At 56.2% G+C, this 16,616-nt stretch overlaps 1 protein-coding gene across 1 annotated transcript in view; it reads left to right on the forward strand.

The window, feature by feature from the left end:
• The first annotated feature begins 218 nt into the window (after positions 1–218).
• DISC1 (DISC1 scaffold protein) overlaps positions 219–16,616 on the forward strand; it is a 59,608-nt gene continuing 43,210 nt past the window's right edge. Inside the window, 7 exon segments of the mRNA XM_070401459.1 lie at positions 219–234; positions 1,565–1,654; positions 7,037–7,096; positions 7,099–7,442; positions 7,444–8,010; positions 9,980–10,049; positions 15,678–15,831. Of these exon segments, the coding sequence (XP_070257560.1) occupies positions 219–234; positions 1,565–1,654; positions 7,037–7,096; positions 7,099–7,442; positions 7,444–8,010; positions 9,980–10,049; positions 15,678–15,831 (1,301 nt within the window).

Here is a 16,616-nt window from a genome sequence, read left to right on the forward strand (position 1 = left end):
GAGAGCCATTGCTCTAGACCATTCTGAGGGCCAGGTCTCTGGCGGACACGAACTGTTGGCAGAGAAAGATGAGCTGACGAGCACATGTCTAGAAGGAGGGCCCTCGCTTTCCCATGAGTTATCTCCCTGTTAGAGCTTTAGACACGGTATCTGCCCCGAGAAAGGAAAGGTTGTTTAGACCATCTATTTAGCCGAAAACTCTGATCACATCCGTTGGCATGACGTTATCTGATGGTATTTGAACCCGGCCCAACTTCCTCTCTCCAGGCCTTCACAGATGAGCGGCCTCAGGTTGTCCAATGTTATTTCCTGGGTTGAAGACAGATTTCTCTTCTCCAATTCATTCAAGTTTATTATTATTATTTTTTTTTTGAAAGAAAAGACCTTCGGACAATTAAATTTCCCAGAATTGTTTAAGCACCGTTATTGTTCTCAATGAGAATGTTTCCTCTTTAGCTCCGGCTCCGTAACTTGACGGGAGTTGTCGGGAGCATCTATCATGGCAGGAGAATCGAGACATGAGTCGACGCTCCCGTCGAATGTCAGCATCCCGGCTGAGAGCATTCGTTCTGATACGCGTCGGGCCAAGGACGCGGGGGGGGGGGGGGGGGGGGGGGTGTCAACGGGGCATGCCACCTGCCCTCAAAGAGCTTAGGATTCGGACGGGGAGGCGAAAAGGGACGTTAATTATGCAGAAGGCACGATTGTCCCAGTCTACCTCCTCTTACTTCTGGAATGACCCCGATGAAAGGAGTGTGTGTGGGGGGGATATTATGTGTGAAAATGCAGCCGTGTGAGTGACCTCTGACCTCAGTGTAGGTCTCCTTATACAAAAGGAGAGTTTGTACCCAGGCATCGGAAATGCCACTGGGTGTGTGTGTGTGTGTGTGTGTGTGTGTGTGTGTTTAGTCAGAGACAACATGGCACTGTGGTGAGGCACGCGGGCTCCAGCCAGATTGTCTGGTTCAAAGCGCCCCACCCCCCCCACTTGGCTAAGTTCTAACCTCTCTGGGCCTCAGTTATCTCGTCTGAAAATGGGTGTGATAAGTGGGTTGTTGCAAAAGGGAAGTAAATCCAGCAAAGTTTAAATTGTGCAGAACGACGCCTGGCATTGTAGGAAGCGCGCAATAACATTAGCTGTTCCTAGTACACTTCTCTCTTTTTTTAAAAAAATATATTTTATTGACTCTTTACAGAAAGGAAGGGAGAGGGATAGGGAGTTAGGAATATCGATGAGAAACATCGATCAGCTGCCTCCTGCACGCCCCCCACTGGGGATGGAGCCCCCAACCCGGGCAGGTGCCCTGACCGGGAGTCGAACCCTGACCTCCTGGTTCCTAGGTCCGTGCTCATGCCTCGAGCCCGCCTCCCATATTGTCCAGAAAAGCCAACTTGTCCAGAGTGAAAAGCCAACTTTCAGAGGTCGGTCGGGAGAAGGCTCGCGCGCGCGTGCGAGGGGCCGGGGCTGGAGAGGAAGCCGAGCCGCCCGCCCCGGGAGCCGGAAGGAGCGCCCGCCGCCCCCGCCCCACTTCCCGCCCCGCTCCCCCCGCCTCGGTCCCGGGAGCCGCCCCGCAGCTGGAGGAGCCCGAGGCGCCGGCCGGCGGGGGTCCCCAGGGCGCTCCGGCCCAGGAGGCGGGGGGTCCCCAGGGCGCAGGTAGGGGCGCTGTCCGCGCGGCCGCAGGGACCCTGTGGGGCGTGGGCTGCGCCGCTGTGAACGACTGGGCCTCAGTGCACCCTCCTGAGGCGGGGGGAAACTGAGGCAGGGCGCTTGGCGCGCGGGGTGGGGAGAGGAGTCGGGTCCGGGGCGGCCCCCCACGCCCAGCGGGCCGGGCGCTCCCCAAGGACCGTGCGAGACCCCGGTGGGTGACAGTTTTCCAAATAGCGGGCGTCACCCCCTCCCCCCGCCCCCATGGCGGGCCCCGTAGCCGAGGGGGGGGCGTGCCCGAGTCGCGCCCCCTCGCCGTGCGCACCCCCTCGCCGTGCGCCCCCCTCGCCGTGCGCCTGTGCTTCAGGGACGCCCGTCGCGCCCTCCGCCCAGGTTCTACCCCGTCGGGACCTGGAGGGAGGAGGTTGGGGGAAAGAAAGGGGTGCTGGCACCTCCCCAGGGGGCTGCTCTGCAAACCAGTGCGCGCCTCTCGCTTCCTTCCGACTTGGCGACAGCAGCGCCCACCTGGGGCGCAGGAGCCGTGGAGCCCGACACTGAGCCCATTCACTGGCGGTCGCTTTTCAAGGACAGGACGGCTCCTGGGCTCAGCCTCAGAGTCTGTGCAGAGGAGCTGGGAGACTTGGCACCCCCGAATTCGGTATGGAGCGAGGGGGCGCTGCCCGGTGTCTTGGCCGCTGACGTTAGACACATCCCTGGAGGTCCCATCCCGAGCCCCGGGTCCTCGGGGGGACAAGAGGACACGGACCACCCGCCTGCCTGTCTCAGAGCCCTTGTGGGAGGAAGCGCTTTGCAGAATGAGTGGTCGGTGGTACCCATTTGATTTGGACAACCCCAGGCTGCTAAGGTTGGGGGTTGGGGCCAGTCTGTCTGCAGCTCAATCCTGGACTGAGGCGAGCCTCAGTTTCCCCATTTGTTCCTACTTCATAGGGTCGTTCTGGGGTTTACATGTGTTGGTGGATGGCCAGCACCTAGCCCAGCGCCTGAGAGACAGTAAGCTCTAAATTGCCGTGGTTGCCATTTTTCCTATGTGGAGTGATGTGGGAATGTTACTAGTAATTAGATTTTATTAAAGTAGGAACAGTGGAGTATTTTTTAAAAATATATTTTTATTGATTTCAGAGAGGAAAGGAGAGTTAGAGAGATAGAAACATCAACGAGGAGAGAGAATCATGGATTGGCTGCCTCCTGCACGCCCTACACTGGGCATCAAACCTGCAACCCAGGCATGTGCCCTGACCGGGAATCGAACCGAGACCTCCTGGTTCATAGGTCAATGCTCAACCACTGAGCCGAGCCTGGCCGGGCATAATTCTTATTTTTTAGTGCCCAAATGACACTGGCCACTCGGGTTGAGGGTATTGCTCTCTGCAACCTCCACGCCTTTCCCATCACATTAAAGCAACAGACATCACGAACTATCCTGGTATTTTGTAGGATGTCTGCCATCTTGAATCATGTAGCGTTTGGCTCCAAGAGGGAGGAAAAAAAAAAACCCCAAAAACGTGCTGGATTAATCTCTCCCGTGAAAAGATGGAAGGACGGGGCTAATGAGGCGAGACAGATGGAGTTCTGAGAGGAAGATGGCAAATTCTGGAGCGAATCTAATGAAAGGGCTCCGTGAACTTTTCCTTGCTGCATAAATAAAATATGACAGTCGGTGTCAGCAGGCGCTTAGCAAATATCTAATCTCATTATTTTCTTCAGCTTTACATAGAAATGTTACTTTTTAAAAAATTAAAAAAAAATTTTTTTTTACAAGTAGCAGTATATACTATAACAGACACAGGGCAGGCAGCTGCTCACCCTCTATGCCCACCTTTTCCCTACAGAATCTTCAGACGGCAACACGCCCATGGCACCGCCAGCTTGAAGGGTGAAGTAAAATGCTCTCAGGGGAGATAGAAGGCTTTCATCCTGGCTCAGTCCTCATGGGCTCCCAGGGGTGATGGAAGAAGGGGGTGGGGGCGGGGTTACTGGGTATTCTCAGAGATGCAGTAGTTCTTCTAAACTCAAATCGGCTGTGCCCTGACCCTCTGGGCTTCCTGGGACTTGTGTTTAATTGTTTATGCATTTCCAGGCAAATCCTTCAAAAAAAAAAAACATGCCGCTAGAAGCAGTGCCCCCAACATGTCTAGAAAAAAATCAATAAAATATATTTTTTTTAAAAAAAGAAAGGTGTAACTCATACTGGCCTTTAGCGCCCCCCCCGACACTTTTTTTGAAAAATTTTTTAAAATATGTTTTTATTGACTTTTAGGTAGAGAGGAAGGGAGGAGGAGAGAGAGATAGAAACATCAATGATGAGAGAGTCGCACTGATCGGCTGCCTCCTGCACGCCCCCCACTGGGGATCGAGCCCACAACCTGGGCAGGTGCCCTTGACCGGAATGGAAGCCAGGACCCTTCAGTCCACAGGCCGACGCTCAACCACTGAGCCACGCCAGCGAGGGCCAGCTCCTTCTCCTTTTAAAGACTGTCCAGGAAAATTCCCCACTGTTCTCAGAACACAGCGATGACTTCAGGTGCCCGAAGAACTCGGAAGAGAAACAAAAACATATTGAGACGCTATCGCCACTTGGCACAAGCTGCGATGGGCCTTTGAGAATCCATGCCAGGGATTCTCTGTGTCCTGAGGACAGTCCTTCAAGGGGTGGGGCCTGTGCCCATTGTATAGATGAGAAAACTGAGGCACGGACAGGCGTTGTAATTTGCTCAGGATCGCCCAGACGGGACGGACAGAATCAAGACCCAGCCCTCCTCTGTGTGACCAGACCCCGCCCCTGAATATCGAGCTGGTCAACCTCCTACGTGTTGGGTGAGGTTAGTCATCTGCACAGTAACTCGGGGCGTATCTGCGAACACCCCACACTCTAGGGTGACTTCAGTGTCAGCTCAGGAAGGCAGGATGGAAGGAGATGGTGAGAGCTGACATGTAACACCTTGGCTTGGTCTCACCTGATAACGGCTGCTAACAGCGAGGGCTGGCCAGCCCGGGCTCAGAGGGGAGGGAGGGGACAGGTGTTTCTGTCCACCCTCCTCGGCCCAGGAAGGGGGGTGAGCGGCTCGGGGAGGGGTCCTCAGTCTGCTGGCAGGGCAGGGGGCTCCAGTTGTGGAGACATTTACTGTCAGCATGTCAGCAGCTATGAGCTGGGGGATGTGCTGAGAGAAGGCGCTATGGACAGGGGCTCAGAGCACAGGCTCTCTAGGCCCTAGAGTCTCGGGAACCCCCCCCCGCCCCCGGGCTGCGGAAACCGAGGGTCCGGTCTCTGCTGTGAAAACGAGGGCAGACGCGTCAGTTGCTGGGTTGTTTTGAAAGAACAGCTCTGGAGAGGGCTCCTTCTGGCTCATCCATATTTTATGAGGCAGCAGCTAAAACATTCATGAGCGACACCCGCCGTGGCCAGCAGCTCTCGGCTGCCTCCTGCGCCTCCTGGGGGCGCTCAGATGGCGGTCAGATTTTTGCGTTGCTCTTTCCATGGAAAGAGAAAGACCGTCATTTGTGAGCAGGAATCGCGCCGTGGAGGGGGCTGGCAGGGGTCTCGGAGCGAACCCTTTTGTGTGGCGTGGGCATCTGCTGCCAGACTCCTCCCTGGAGGAAGGACCCCAGGCCGGGCAAGGAGAGGGAGCAGGCATCGGGCGGAGAGTTGGTTAGGGATTGGTCAACAGGGGCATGGGTTGTGGGTCATGTGACATGGCGCTGGACACTGTATGCACGACACACACATACATGTGCGTGGTGCGCGTATATGTGTGGAGTGTGTGGTATATGCACACGTGCGTGCGGTGTTTGTACACACACGTGGCATGCACACATGCATATGTGTACACATGTGATGCGCGACATGCATGTATGCACACACGTGTGACACACATGTGGTGCGCACGTGTGCATATGTGTATATGTGTACATAAGAGTGCTGTGTACACACATGTGTGGTATATATGTGTGCAAATACATGTGCATATGCATGCATGCGTGTGTGTGGTATTTGTATGTGTGCACATGTGGTGTGTGTGTGTGTGTGTGTGTAGATCCCTGTTGGCCCCGGGAGCCTCCTCAGAACAGAAACTGCATCCAGTCTCAGCTGAGGCTGCGCTGGCTCCCCTTGGCCTTGAGCTCTGGGCCATGTCCCGGGGGCCTTTGTTCAGGATGAGGCTCTCGTCTTAACTCCTGCGTGGAAAACAAACACAGCTCGAACGGTGACTGTGCCGGGCGTGGGCAGAGCAGTGACAGGCATCCTGTCGTCTGGCCCCCGCAGTGCCATGTGGTGGGTCCCCCTCCACAGATGACAACACAGGCGGAGAGAGGGGCCCCCCACCAGCGTGTCCTCCACGCGGCAGAGCCCCGTGTGAAACGCAGGCCTTCTGCGTCCGGAGCCCCTGCCCCTTCCTGCTGCAAAGCACAGGCCACACATCGTGTGTGCACGTGTGCGAGGGCACGTGTGTGTGTGTGTGTGTGCGCGCGCGCGTGCGTGCATGTTTTTAATGTAAACTTCCGTTTGGAGCGCCCTGGCTGTGCCCTGTGAGCCAGGCAATGAGGTGCCCGCGTCTGCTCTCCTGCTTCTGTGAGGCATCAGCGGTTTCTATTGTTCTATTCCTGTTGCCTAGCCAGGCGGGGAGCACAGCCCTGGTTTGGGGAGCACAGCCAGCAGGGCCTCTGCCATCCAGGGTGAGATGAGCCGAGGGGCGCACGCCATGTCGCAGCCGCTGTCCACGGTCCGCCGGCACGCGGGGACGCGGGCCGCTCAGACAATGAAAACTTCCCCGCTGTTCCCTGAGTTGCTGGAGTCAGCGATTGGACTGCGTTTGGAGGATTCGCTGGCGGCCGTTGCAAGGCACCTGCTTTCTGGGCCGACACCGGCAGGAAAGTGCTGATGCGCCTAAAAGACCAGCAGGCAGGGTGCTGGCGGGCCCGGGGAGCTGCCGAGGTGGTGGCTCCGCCTGCCAGCTGGTGTGTTGGCCTCACCCGCAGCGGGGCCAGCTGCTCTGTGGAATGGAAGTGTGGTTACCTTCCCGGATCATCAGAATCTTAGTCCGGGGGTGACCTCTGAGTCCCGAGCCCGCATCTCAGATGCACCCAGAGCTGACCTCCAAACCGAGGGGTGTCCTCCAGCCCAGTTCCCACGGAGCCTGCGGGATCTGAGGTTGATTTATTTCTTTTTAAGTATATTTGTATTGATTTCAGAGAGGAAGGGAGAGGGAGAGAGAGAATCATGGATCGGCTGCCTCCTGCACACCCCCAACTGGGGATGGAGCCACAGTCTGGGCATGTGCCCTGGCAGGGAATCGAACCCTGACCTCCTGGTTCGTAGGTCAACGCTCAAGGCCGGGCGAGATCTGTGGTTTCATGTGCTGTTTCCTCTCTTCCCAGGCAGCCAGGATTGCTTGCCACCTGCGGCATCTTTTCGGAGACGGTGGCTGGCACGGAAACCGGCTACATGAGAAGCGAGGGCGGGCCCCTGATCAGGTTGCTCTCTGCTGCCGGGGGCGCCTCGTCCCGGGCCCAGGGCGGAGCGTGCGGTGAGGAGCCCCGTCAGTCGGAGTCCAGGCCCAGACAGTGTGGCCTTGACCCCGGAGGCCCGTGGCGAGGCCCTGAGGTTGGGAGCCCACTTCCCACGAGCGCAGCAGCCTCGACTCTCGCCCCTGGGGGCCCCCGAGGCCCAGTCCAGACCCCGGCGAGAGGGGCCCCAGGCTTCTCTGGCATTCAGTTCGGAGCTGGCACCGGATTGCCCGCCAGGCTGCCCAGGGGGTGCGGCCCTGGGGACGCTGGGTGTCGGGGGGCAGCGCCCACCCATGGACAGTCCTGAGGCCCCAGGTCCTCGCCGGAACGCCACCTGCGGGGAAGGAGCGAGGGGCACCCGGACAGAAGGCCGCCCAGCCCCCGAGGAGGCGAGTGGCCCCAGCTGCAGCCTCGGAGGTGGCCCCCAGGTCCTCTCGGCCCCCGCCGGCCCCCCGCCGGCCTTCACCTCCAGCTTCAGCTTCATCCGGCTCTCGCTCAGTTCGGCCGGGGAACGCGGAGAAGCAGAGGGCTGCCCGCCGGCCAGGGAGGCCGAGGACACTGGGGCCAGAGCTGCCAGCCCGGATGGGCCCCGCCAGGACCCTGGACGTCTCTCTCCCCGCTTTGGTCTCAAGGCAGCTCAGGGCCCCGCGGACTCCTCCTGGACCCGGGCGGGCGGCCCCCGGCTGCAGGGTGAGCCACTCTCTGTACTGGACACAGACGCCGCTTCCTCCTGCTCCCCGGATCCCCCAAAGTGCGAGAGGGCTGCTAGCCGCTGGGACCCGCTGCTCCGGAAGTGCGAGCCCCTGCTGCAGGGGTGTCTGCTCAGCCACCGCCGACGGCTGGAGGTGGGTGTCCCCAGCCCCGGGCCACGGGTCACCGGCTCTGGTGACCTCCGGGAAGAGGGCAGGAAGCGGGCGGTTCTGGGGGTGACCGACTTCCCCCCGAAGCTGCAGGAGACGCTGCTGCACACCCGTCTCCTGCTTCTCCTTTTTCCCTCCGAACACAGATCTGTTCTCCTTTCAGCTTCTCTGTCACGGAGGAGCTCAGATTTGCCGTCTGTTGGGCCGAGGGCTCCCCCGCCGATCCAGGCCCAGGTGATGAATGGTTAGTGCCGCCCAGGTCGACTAGGAAGCAGGAACCAGCCAGCGAGAGGGGATGGGCCTGGAGCAGGGGCCGGAGCCGGCCGTGTGGGGGCTGAGAGTTACAGAGTGGTGATACCCGTGTTGGGCGCCACCCTCCTACTGTGGGGTCTGCCTGCCAGAGGGCATTTCCCGTTAAACCCCTCAACTTCCTTGTTCTTTTTATTTATTTTTATTATTTAATTGATTTGCGAGAGGAAGGGAGAGAGAGACAGAAACATCAATGATCAGGGAGAATCATGAATCGGCTGCCTCCTGCACGCCCCACACTGGGGATGGAACCCCCAACCCGGGCATGTGCCCTGACCGGGAATCGAACCGTGACCTCCTGGTTCATGGATTGACATGCAACCCCTGAGGCACAGCGACCAGGCTTGCAAGAGATTCTTGACATATTACCTTCCTCCAGTTCACCCACCGCATGGCCAGCAGAGCGGTGTTCCTGGGCGGTGGTGGGAGAGGGTCAGTCCTTGGTTCAGAACCTTTGGGGCTCCTTGCTCCCGGGGACGGCATCCAAGTTCCTTATCCTGATCATCTCGGCCTTTCCTCCCGCTCAGCCCGCCCGGGGGTGCCTTCCTCCTGCTGGGCCATCTGGCGCTGCTTCCTGTAGGCAGACCCCGGGCGGCTGCGCCTCAGACCTTTGCTCACAGTTTTCCCTCTGCCTGGAATTTCCTTCCTGCACCTTCCCACCTGCCCGGCTCCTGTGTATCCTTTCTGGGGGCTCCGAAGCCACTTCCCTATGTGACATTTCCTGCCCCCTCTGCACCCAACGCGTCCCCCCACTTCCATTTTGTTCCCAAAGCACTTTGGACATGTCCCTGTTACAGCACTCACCGCGGCCAGTGATGATTTTAAAAAATATATTTTTATTGATTTCAGAGAGGAAGGGGGAGAGAGGAGAGAGAGAGAGACTCAATGATGGTAGAGAATCACCGATCGGCTGCCTCCTGCACGCCCCCTACTGGGGATCCAGCCTGAAACCCGGGCATGTGTCTTGACCGGGAATCGAACCGTGACCTCCTGGTTCATAGGTCGATGCTCAACCCACTGAGCCACGCTGGCCGGCCTGGCCACCTTCCTAATTTTAATTTGATTTTTTTAGAACAGAGACTGTTAGGTCAGGTCAGGACATTAGTGTTTTTTCCATGATGCATGTTTCATGTAGCTGAGGCTACCGTGGGCTGTTTTTGTTTAAAATGACATTTTAGCCCTGACCGGTTTGGCTCAGTGGATAGAACATCGGCCTGGGGACTGAAAGGTCCCGGGTTCGATTCCGGTCAAGGGCATGTACCTTGGTTGCGGGCACATCCCCAGGAGGGGGTGTGCAGGAGGCAGCTGATCGATGTTTCTCTCTCATCGATGTTTCTAACTCTCTATCCCTCTCCCTTCCTCTCTGTAAAAAATCAATAAAAATACATATTAAAAAAAATGACAGTTTAACTCTGTGGAGTTTATGCTCAGATGACACTTTTTGTTGATGTACCTTTTTTGTGTGTGTGTCAGAAAGGAATTCGTCTGGCGCTGGAAAAATGTACATGCGCGGTTCCTTTCTTCCAGGCGAATAAAGACGTTCAGTTGTGCAATAGCTTCTGAATGCTCGCAGCGTTAGGAAGATAAGCTGGCTTGAATGCCGTTGTAATCTCGTTTTCCTTTTCTCTCCCCCAAAACGACATAGGTGAACGCCTTAAGGCTGAAGCTTCAGAAACTCCAGGAGAAAGCAGTTGAGGAGGATGATTACGATAAGGGTGAGTTTGACTTGTTTATCGGCTGTTTCTTCTGTTCCAGAATGTTCCATCTCTCACTCCCTTCCTGCCCAGATCTGCCTTCCACCCCCAGATGAACTGGGCATTCACTCCCTTAGAGCAGTGGTTCTCAACCTTCTGGCCCTTTAAATACAGTTCCTCATGTGGTGACCCAACCATAAAATGATTTTCGTTGCTGCTTCATCACTGTCATGTTGCTACTGTGATGAATCGTCATGTAAATATCTGATCTGCAGGATGGTCTTAGGCGACCCCTGCGAAAGGGTTGTTTGACCGCCAAAGGGGTCGCGACCCACAGGTTGAGAACCGCTGCTCTAGACATTCGGCTCGGTGACAATAGACTAGTTATTTTTATTTTTTTTTATTGATTTAAGGGAGGGAGAGGGAGAGGGAGGGACACATCAGTGATGAGAGAGAATCGTGGATTGGCTGCCTCTTGCATTCCACCCAGTGTGAGGATCAAGCCCGCAACCCGGGCCTGTGCCCTGATGGGGAATTGAGCTGTGACCTCCATGTTCATAGGTCTGTGCTCAACCACTGAGCCACACTGGCCGGGCTGAGCTCTTTGGCTTCATACTCTCTGGGACCTCATGGCAAATGGGTTGAGTTTGAAAGGGGCCAGCTGAGCTACAGGGGTCAAACCTATTAGAGTTCCATGAAGATGCCCGCCAGGGCCCACGCGAGGAAGGAGAAGTGGTAACACGAGACTAGAAGGTGGACTTGGTCAGAAGCCGGAAACACACAAATTAGGAAGGTGGCCCGGCTGGCGTGGCTCAGGGGTTGAGCATCTACCTGTGAACCAGGAGGTCAGGGTTCGATTCCCGTTCAGGGCACATGCCCGGGTTGGGGGCTCGATCCCCAGTGTGGGGCGTGCAGGAGGCAGCTGATCCATGACTCTCTCTCATCACTGATGTTTCTATGTCTCTCTCCCTCTCCCTTCCTCTCTGAAATCAATAAAAATATATTAAAAAAGGAAAAGAAAGGACAAGACCATGGGAAGGGTGGCAGCCTCTGAGTCACCTCTCTGCCTGCAGTCCGCAGGCCAGAAATGAGCCCGAGCGACATGGCTCCTTATTTCCTATTTGCCAAGAAGAAGCTCGTTTGCATGCAGGCCGACTCCTTTCAAGCTGCAAAAAGTGCCGGGAGTGAGGTGAAGCGTATAGATTAAAGCGTGCACATCACAACGAAGCACTGACAGCTCGGCCGGCCTCGTCCCCTCTCCCCAGGGCACACTGTTTTTCTTCCCTGTGGTCTGGATTTCATGACCCTGAGTCTCTTGTTCTCGGCCTCATTCTTGGTTGCACGACATTGGGTGACATTGAGAAAATGAAATTAAAACTCTGCGTGGGCTCTGAAGGAATTGGCTATCCTGATTTTGAGAGTAGATGGAAAAAAATGGAAAAGGAGAAAAAAGAAAGAGGCATAAGTGGGGTGCTAAGGACAACAGCAAAGAGGAAGAGATTGGAGAGGTTGATTCTCTGTCCGGGTCATTTTTCTTTAAAAAAAAAAAAAGTTTTATTGATTTCAGAGAGAGGAAGGGAGAGGGAGAGAGAGAGAAACATCAACGATGAGGGAGAATCATCGATCAGCTGCCTCCTGCACACCTCGCACTGGGGATCAAGCCCACAGCCCAGTCATGCCCTGACCAGGAATCGAACCCTAACCTTCTGGTTCATAGGGTTCGATGCTCAACCACTGAGCCACGCCGGCCGGGTATGTCCGGGTCATGTTTCTGTGTGCGTCTGCTCCTCTGTGACCTGTGCCCTCGTGGGCAGAGGGGGTGAAGGGTCAGTTCCCAGCCAACGGTTCAATCCGTCTGTCTAAAGCTGCCATTCAAGAGCATGGCGCCCGTGTCCTCTGCGCCGCAGCAATGACACGGTGCCACCGCCGGTCCCTGGGCCCCTCGCGCTTGGCATGCCTCGCTGGGCAGCTAATTTGTTTTTTTAAATGGTTCCGCCACTTAATTAAATCTCGTATCCTCTCTGATAGAACACGGACATCAGTTCTATCAGCAACACTCTGCACGACAGAGAGTTGCAGCCGAGGGGCCCTCCCGTGGCTGCTGTCCCGGGTGTAAGGGACCTTCCTCGCGTGGCGCTCTGCCCGCGGCCCCTGCACGCGCTCATGTCACTGCCCCTGCGTGTGCATCAGCCGCTCCGGAGGCCCTGCCTTCCCCAGGCGACGCCTGACCCACTTTCTGAAAAAAAGTTCTCTGGGAAAATGGGACTGTGTCCTGTGAGAGTTGGAAACAGAGACCCTGACTGTCCATAGATATTTGAGGGGGACCAAGGTCTTGAGTTGGAAGGAGGCAGACACTCTGCAGAACTCAAGGGCGTCTCGTGGGTCGTGGGTAGAAGTCATTGGAGGAATTGCTCGCTCTACCCTGGTGCTGGTGGCGGGGGGTCGGGACCAGGAGTCTTTTAAAAAAAATAGCCCTGATCGGTCTGGCTCCGTGGATGGAGCCGGCCTGCGGACTGAAGGGTCCCAGGTTCGACTCTGGTCAAGGGCATGTATGTACCTTGGTTGCGGCCACGTCCCCAGTGTGGGGTGTGCAGGAGGCAGCTGACTGATGTTTCACTCTCATCGATGTTTCTAACTCTCTATCCCTCTCCCTTCCTCTCTGTGGAAAATCAATAAAAAAAAAAAAATATATATATATATATATGTGTGTGTGTGTGTGTATGTGTGTGTGTGTGTGTATTTTTTGGTATTAATTTCAGAGAGGAAGGGGGAGGGAGAGAGAGCAAGAAACATCCATGATGAGAGAGAATCACGGATCAGCTGCCTCCTGCACACCCCATAGTGGGGATGGAGCCTGTAACCCCGGCCTGTGCCCTGACTGGGAATCAAACTGGGACCTCCTAGTTCCTAGGTCGACGCTCAACCGCTGAACACATGCCCGCCGGGTTGTGGACTCGATCCCCAGTAGGGGGTGTGCGGGAGGCAGCCGATCCACGATTCTCCCTCATCATTGATGTTTCTATCGCTCTCTCCCTCTCCCTTCCTCTCTGAAGTCAGTAAAATCAATAAAAAACAAAAACGTATGGGGGTGACAGGGTGATGGAATCAGTTGGGTCCCTGGTCTCCCAGCAGCAGCTGGAATACCCCGAGCGCCTCGCCTAACGCCTGTGGCAGGCGACAGGGACCGGAGAGCCCCCGGCAGAGGGACGCTGCGACATCCCACAGTAGACACGCGGGGCTACTTCCAGTCACGGCAGCGTGCTGGGCGGAATGACCTTTATCAAAGGCTGACGACAGTGATGTAGCGGAAGGGACAGCTTTCCACTTGACCTTTACAGCGCGCCCGCTTGTCTCCCGGGGAAATAAGTCACCGCCGAGCGGCTCCATGGGGCCCGGCGGACGCTCGCTGTCTGGGAGGAGAGAGGACCGAGCAGCCCCTGAGCTCTGCAATGAGATGACTGTCATGTCCCCATGGGCGGCTAGGAAATGACCACTACCCGGTCACTGCCAGGACATGTGGCGGAATTATTATTATTATTGTTTTTGTTAATCCTCACCCAAGGATATTTTTCTATTGATTTTTAAAGAGATGCCCTAACCGGTTTGGCTCGGTGGATGGAGCGTCGGCCTGCGGACTGAAGGGTCCCGGGTTCGATTCCGGTCAAGGCCATGTACCTGGGTTGCGGGCACATCCCCAGTGGGAGATGTGCGGGAGGCAGCTGATCGATGTTTCTCTCTCATCGATGTTTCTAACTCTCTATCCCTCTCCCTTCCTCTCTGTAAAAAATCAATAAAATATTTTAAAAAATAATAAATAAAAAAAATAAAGAGCGTGGAAGAGAGGGGGAAAGACAGAGAGAAGCATGGAGGTGAGAGAAACACATCGATCGGTGGCCTCCTGCTTGCGCCTCCCTGGTAGGGGAGGAGCCTGCAACTGAGAAATCGAACCTGGGACCCTTCGGTCCGCAGGCTGCCTCTCTAGCCACTGAGCCAGACCGGCTAGGGCTCAACCCGGGCTGCTTTTACACGTTTCTTTTTTTTTTTTTTTAATATATTTTATTGATTTTTTACAGAGAGGAAGGAAGAGGGATAGACAGTTAGAAACATCGATCAGCTGCCTTCTGCACACTCCCTACTGGGGATGTGCCCGCAACCAAGGTACATGCCCTTGACCGGAATCGAACCTGGGACCTTTCAGTCCGCAGGCCGACGCTCTATCCACCGAGCCAGACCGGCTAGGGCTCAACCCGGGCTGCTTTTACACGTTTAATGGAAGCTTGACCTTTGAGGGTCCAAACCACAGGAGCTGGAGGTGCCCAGCTGCAGGGCGATGGTGCGCGACTCCGATTGGGTGCCCAGCGTGGGGACGGGAGTGCCCAGCGCCCTGCCAGTCGTCCACGCGGCGCAGGTGCCTCCGATGAGTTTTCTGGCGGAAACAGCCGCGGCTTCACGGTCAAGGCTCTTCCGTGTCCGTGCCGCTGAGAGCTGCTCCTTCCCTTCCCGGCGGCTGGAACCAATTGCTTTAGGTCCGCCATGCGGCCGCAACATCCAGGCGCAGCCTCCTGCTGAGGAATCTCCCAGAATTCAATCCACAGAGCCAGCCGTGACCATGTCTTTTTACATAACGCGAAGAAAAAGAGGATTCAGGTGGAAAAACAGGACCGGGAAGGATAAGGGTGGCGTCTTGCTGCTGTCGCTGTCGCTGTCGCTCTGCCTTTCCGGATCGTCTGATGCTGGTCGTGAGCTCGAGGAAAGGCCTGCTGATCAGAGTCCGTCCTTTTGGGCCCGTGCCAGGTGCCAGGTGCTAAACGCTTTCCACAGACGATCTCACTTAACCCTCAGCAAACCTTAGGGTGCAGATACTCGCGTGCACCCCGTGTCTGCACATTCAGAAACTGGAGCCGGGGAAGTTCGGTTAAGTGACTTGAAGGTCAGACAGCTGGGAGTGGCAGAGTAGAGGTGCGGACTCCATTTTCTCCTAGTCCCACATGATGAAGGCATCCGTGTTATCTTTGTCTTTTTAAAAATATGTTTTTATTGATTTCAGAGAGGAAAGGAGAGGGAGAGAGAGAGAAACGTCAATGATGAGAGAGACTCATGGATCGGCTGCCTCCTGCACGCCCCACACTGGGGATCGAGCCCGCCACCCGGGTGTGTGCCCTGACCGGGAATCGAACCGCGAGGCCTCCTGGCTCATAGGTCTATGCTCAACCACTGAGCCTTGCCGGCTGGGCAAGAGAGGGGATTCTTTTTTTTTTAAAAAAATATATATTTTATTGATTTTTTACAGAGGAAGGGAGAGGGATAGAGAGTCAGAAACATCGATGAGAGAGAAACATCGATCAGCTGCCTTCTGCACACCCCTTACTGGGGATGTGCCCGCAACCAAGGTACATGCCCTTGACCGGAATCGAACCTGGGACCCTTCAGTCCGCAGGCCGACGCTCCATCCACTGAGCCAAACCGGTCAGGGCAAGACAGGAGATTTTTAAAAGCACCAACTGAGAGATGCACACCATGGCCTGGAACCTGTGCCCTTGGTCACGTCATCAGGGTGGACGTGGACTGGGCGTGGAGCTGGGAGGCCCTGGGTTGTCTGCTTTGAGTTGCATGGATCTTCACTCCTCTCTCATCGTTTTGCGTTTCTAGCGGAGACGTTCAAGCACAGATTGGACGACCTGGAGGAGGAGGAGGAGGAGAGCGGCCTGTGCTTCCAGCTCCCCTCGAGGCAGCCGGCCCTCTGCAGCCTCCTGGTCCACCTGGGAGCCCAGGCCGAGGCCGCCCTGTGCCGGGCCGCTCAGCAGTAAGTGCTGGGGCGGCCACCTCCTCTCCCCGTCTCCCGGTCTCCCGTCTCCTGCTCTCGGCCCAGGGGGTGAGGAGCTGGGAGGGGTGAGCTGGGGGACCTGCTGCTGCTTTTGCTCGGAAGCGCCCTTTTGTTGGTTGGGCAGGTGGCAGTTTCTTCCTGAGTGAGGGACCCCTGTGGGTCCCGCCCCCGAGACACCGTCTCCACCAATCAACAGGGAGAGGCCCTGGACATGGGTTTTTTAAATGGATTCCAGAGAGGAAGGGAGAGGGAGAGAGAGAGAGAAACATCAGTGATGAGAGAGAATCACTGATCGGCTGCCTCCTTCATGCCCCCGACTGGGGATGGAGCCTATATCCCGGGCATGTGCCCTGACCGGGAATCAAACCCTGACCTCCTGGTTCTTAGGTCGAAGCTCAACCACTGAGCCACACCAGCCGGGCTGGGATCTTATTTTACAAACAGGTTTTATTGCTCCTTAAATGGTTGGGGAAAAAGGCAAAAGTAGAAAGGGCAGCATTTTTTTTTTTTTTTTTTTTTTGCAGCAGTGGGCAGTCCCAGATGGGGGTCTGCGAGCTTCCTCAGGTCTGCACTGGGGTCCAAGACACCCCGAGTGCCCTGCACCCCGAGTGCTGTGCTAACACCCCAGCCTCCTGCTTTATTTTTTTAAATATATATTGTTACTCATTTCAGAGAGGAAGGGAGAGGGAGAGAGAGGTAGATACATCAATGGTGAGAGAGAACCATTGATCGGCTGCCTCCTGCACGCCCCCCACTGGGGATCA

The sequence above is a fragment of the Myotis yumanensis genome, unplaced genomic scaffold, assembly GCF_028538775.1.
Source record: "Myotis yumanensis isolate MYYU_CA2020_CCGP unplaced genomic scaffold, mMyoYum1.0.hap1 SCAF_22, whole genome shotgun sequence".
Taxonomy (NCBI): Eukaryota; Metazoa; Chordata; class Mammalia; order Chiroptera; family Vespertilionidae; genus Myotis; species Myotis yumanensis.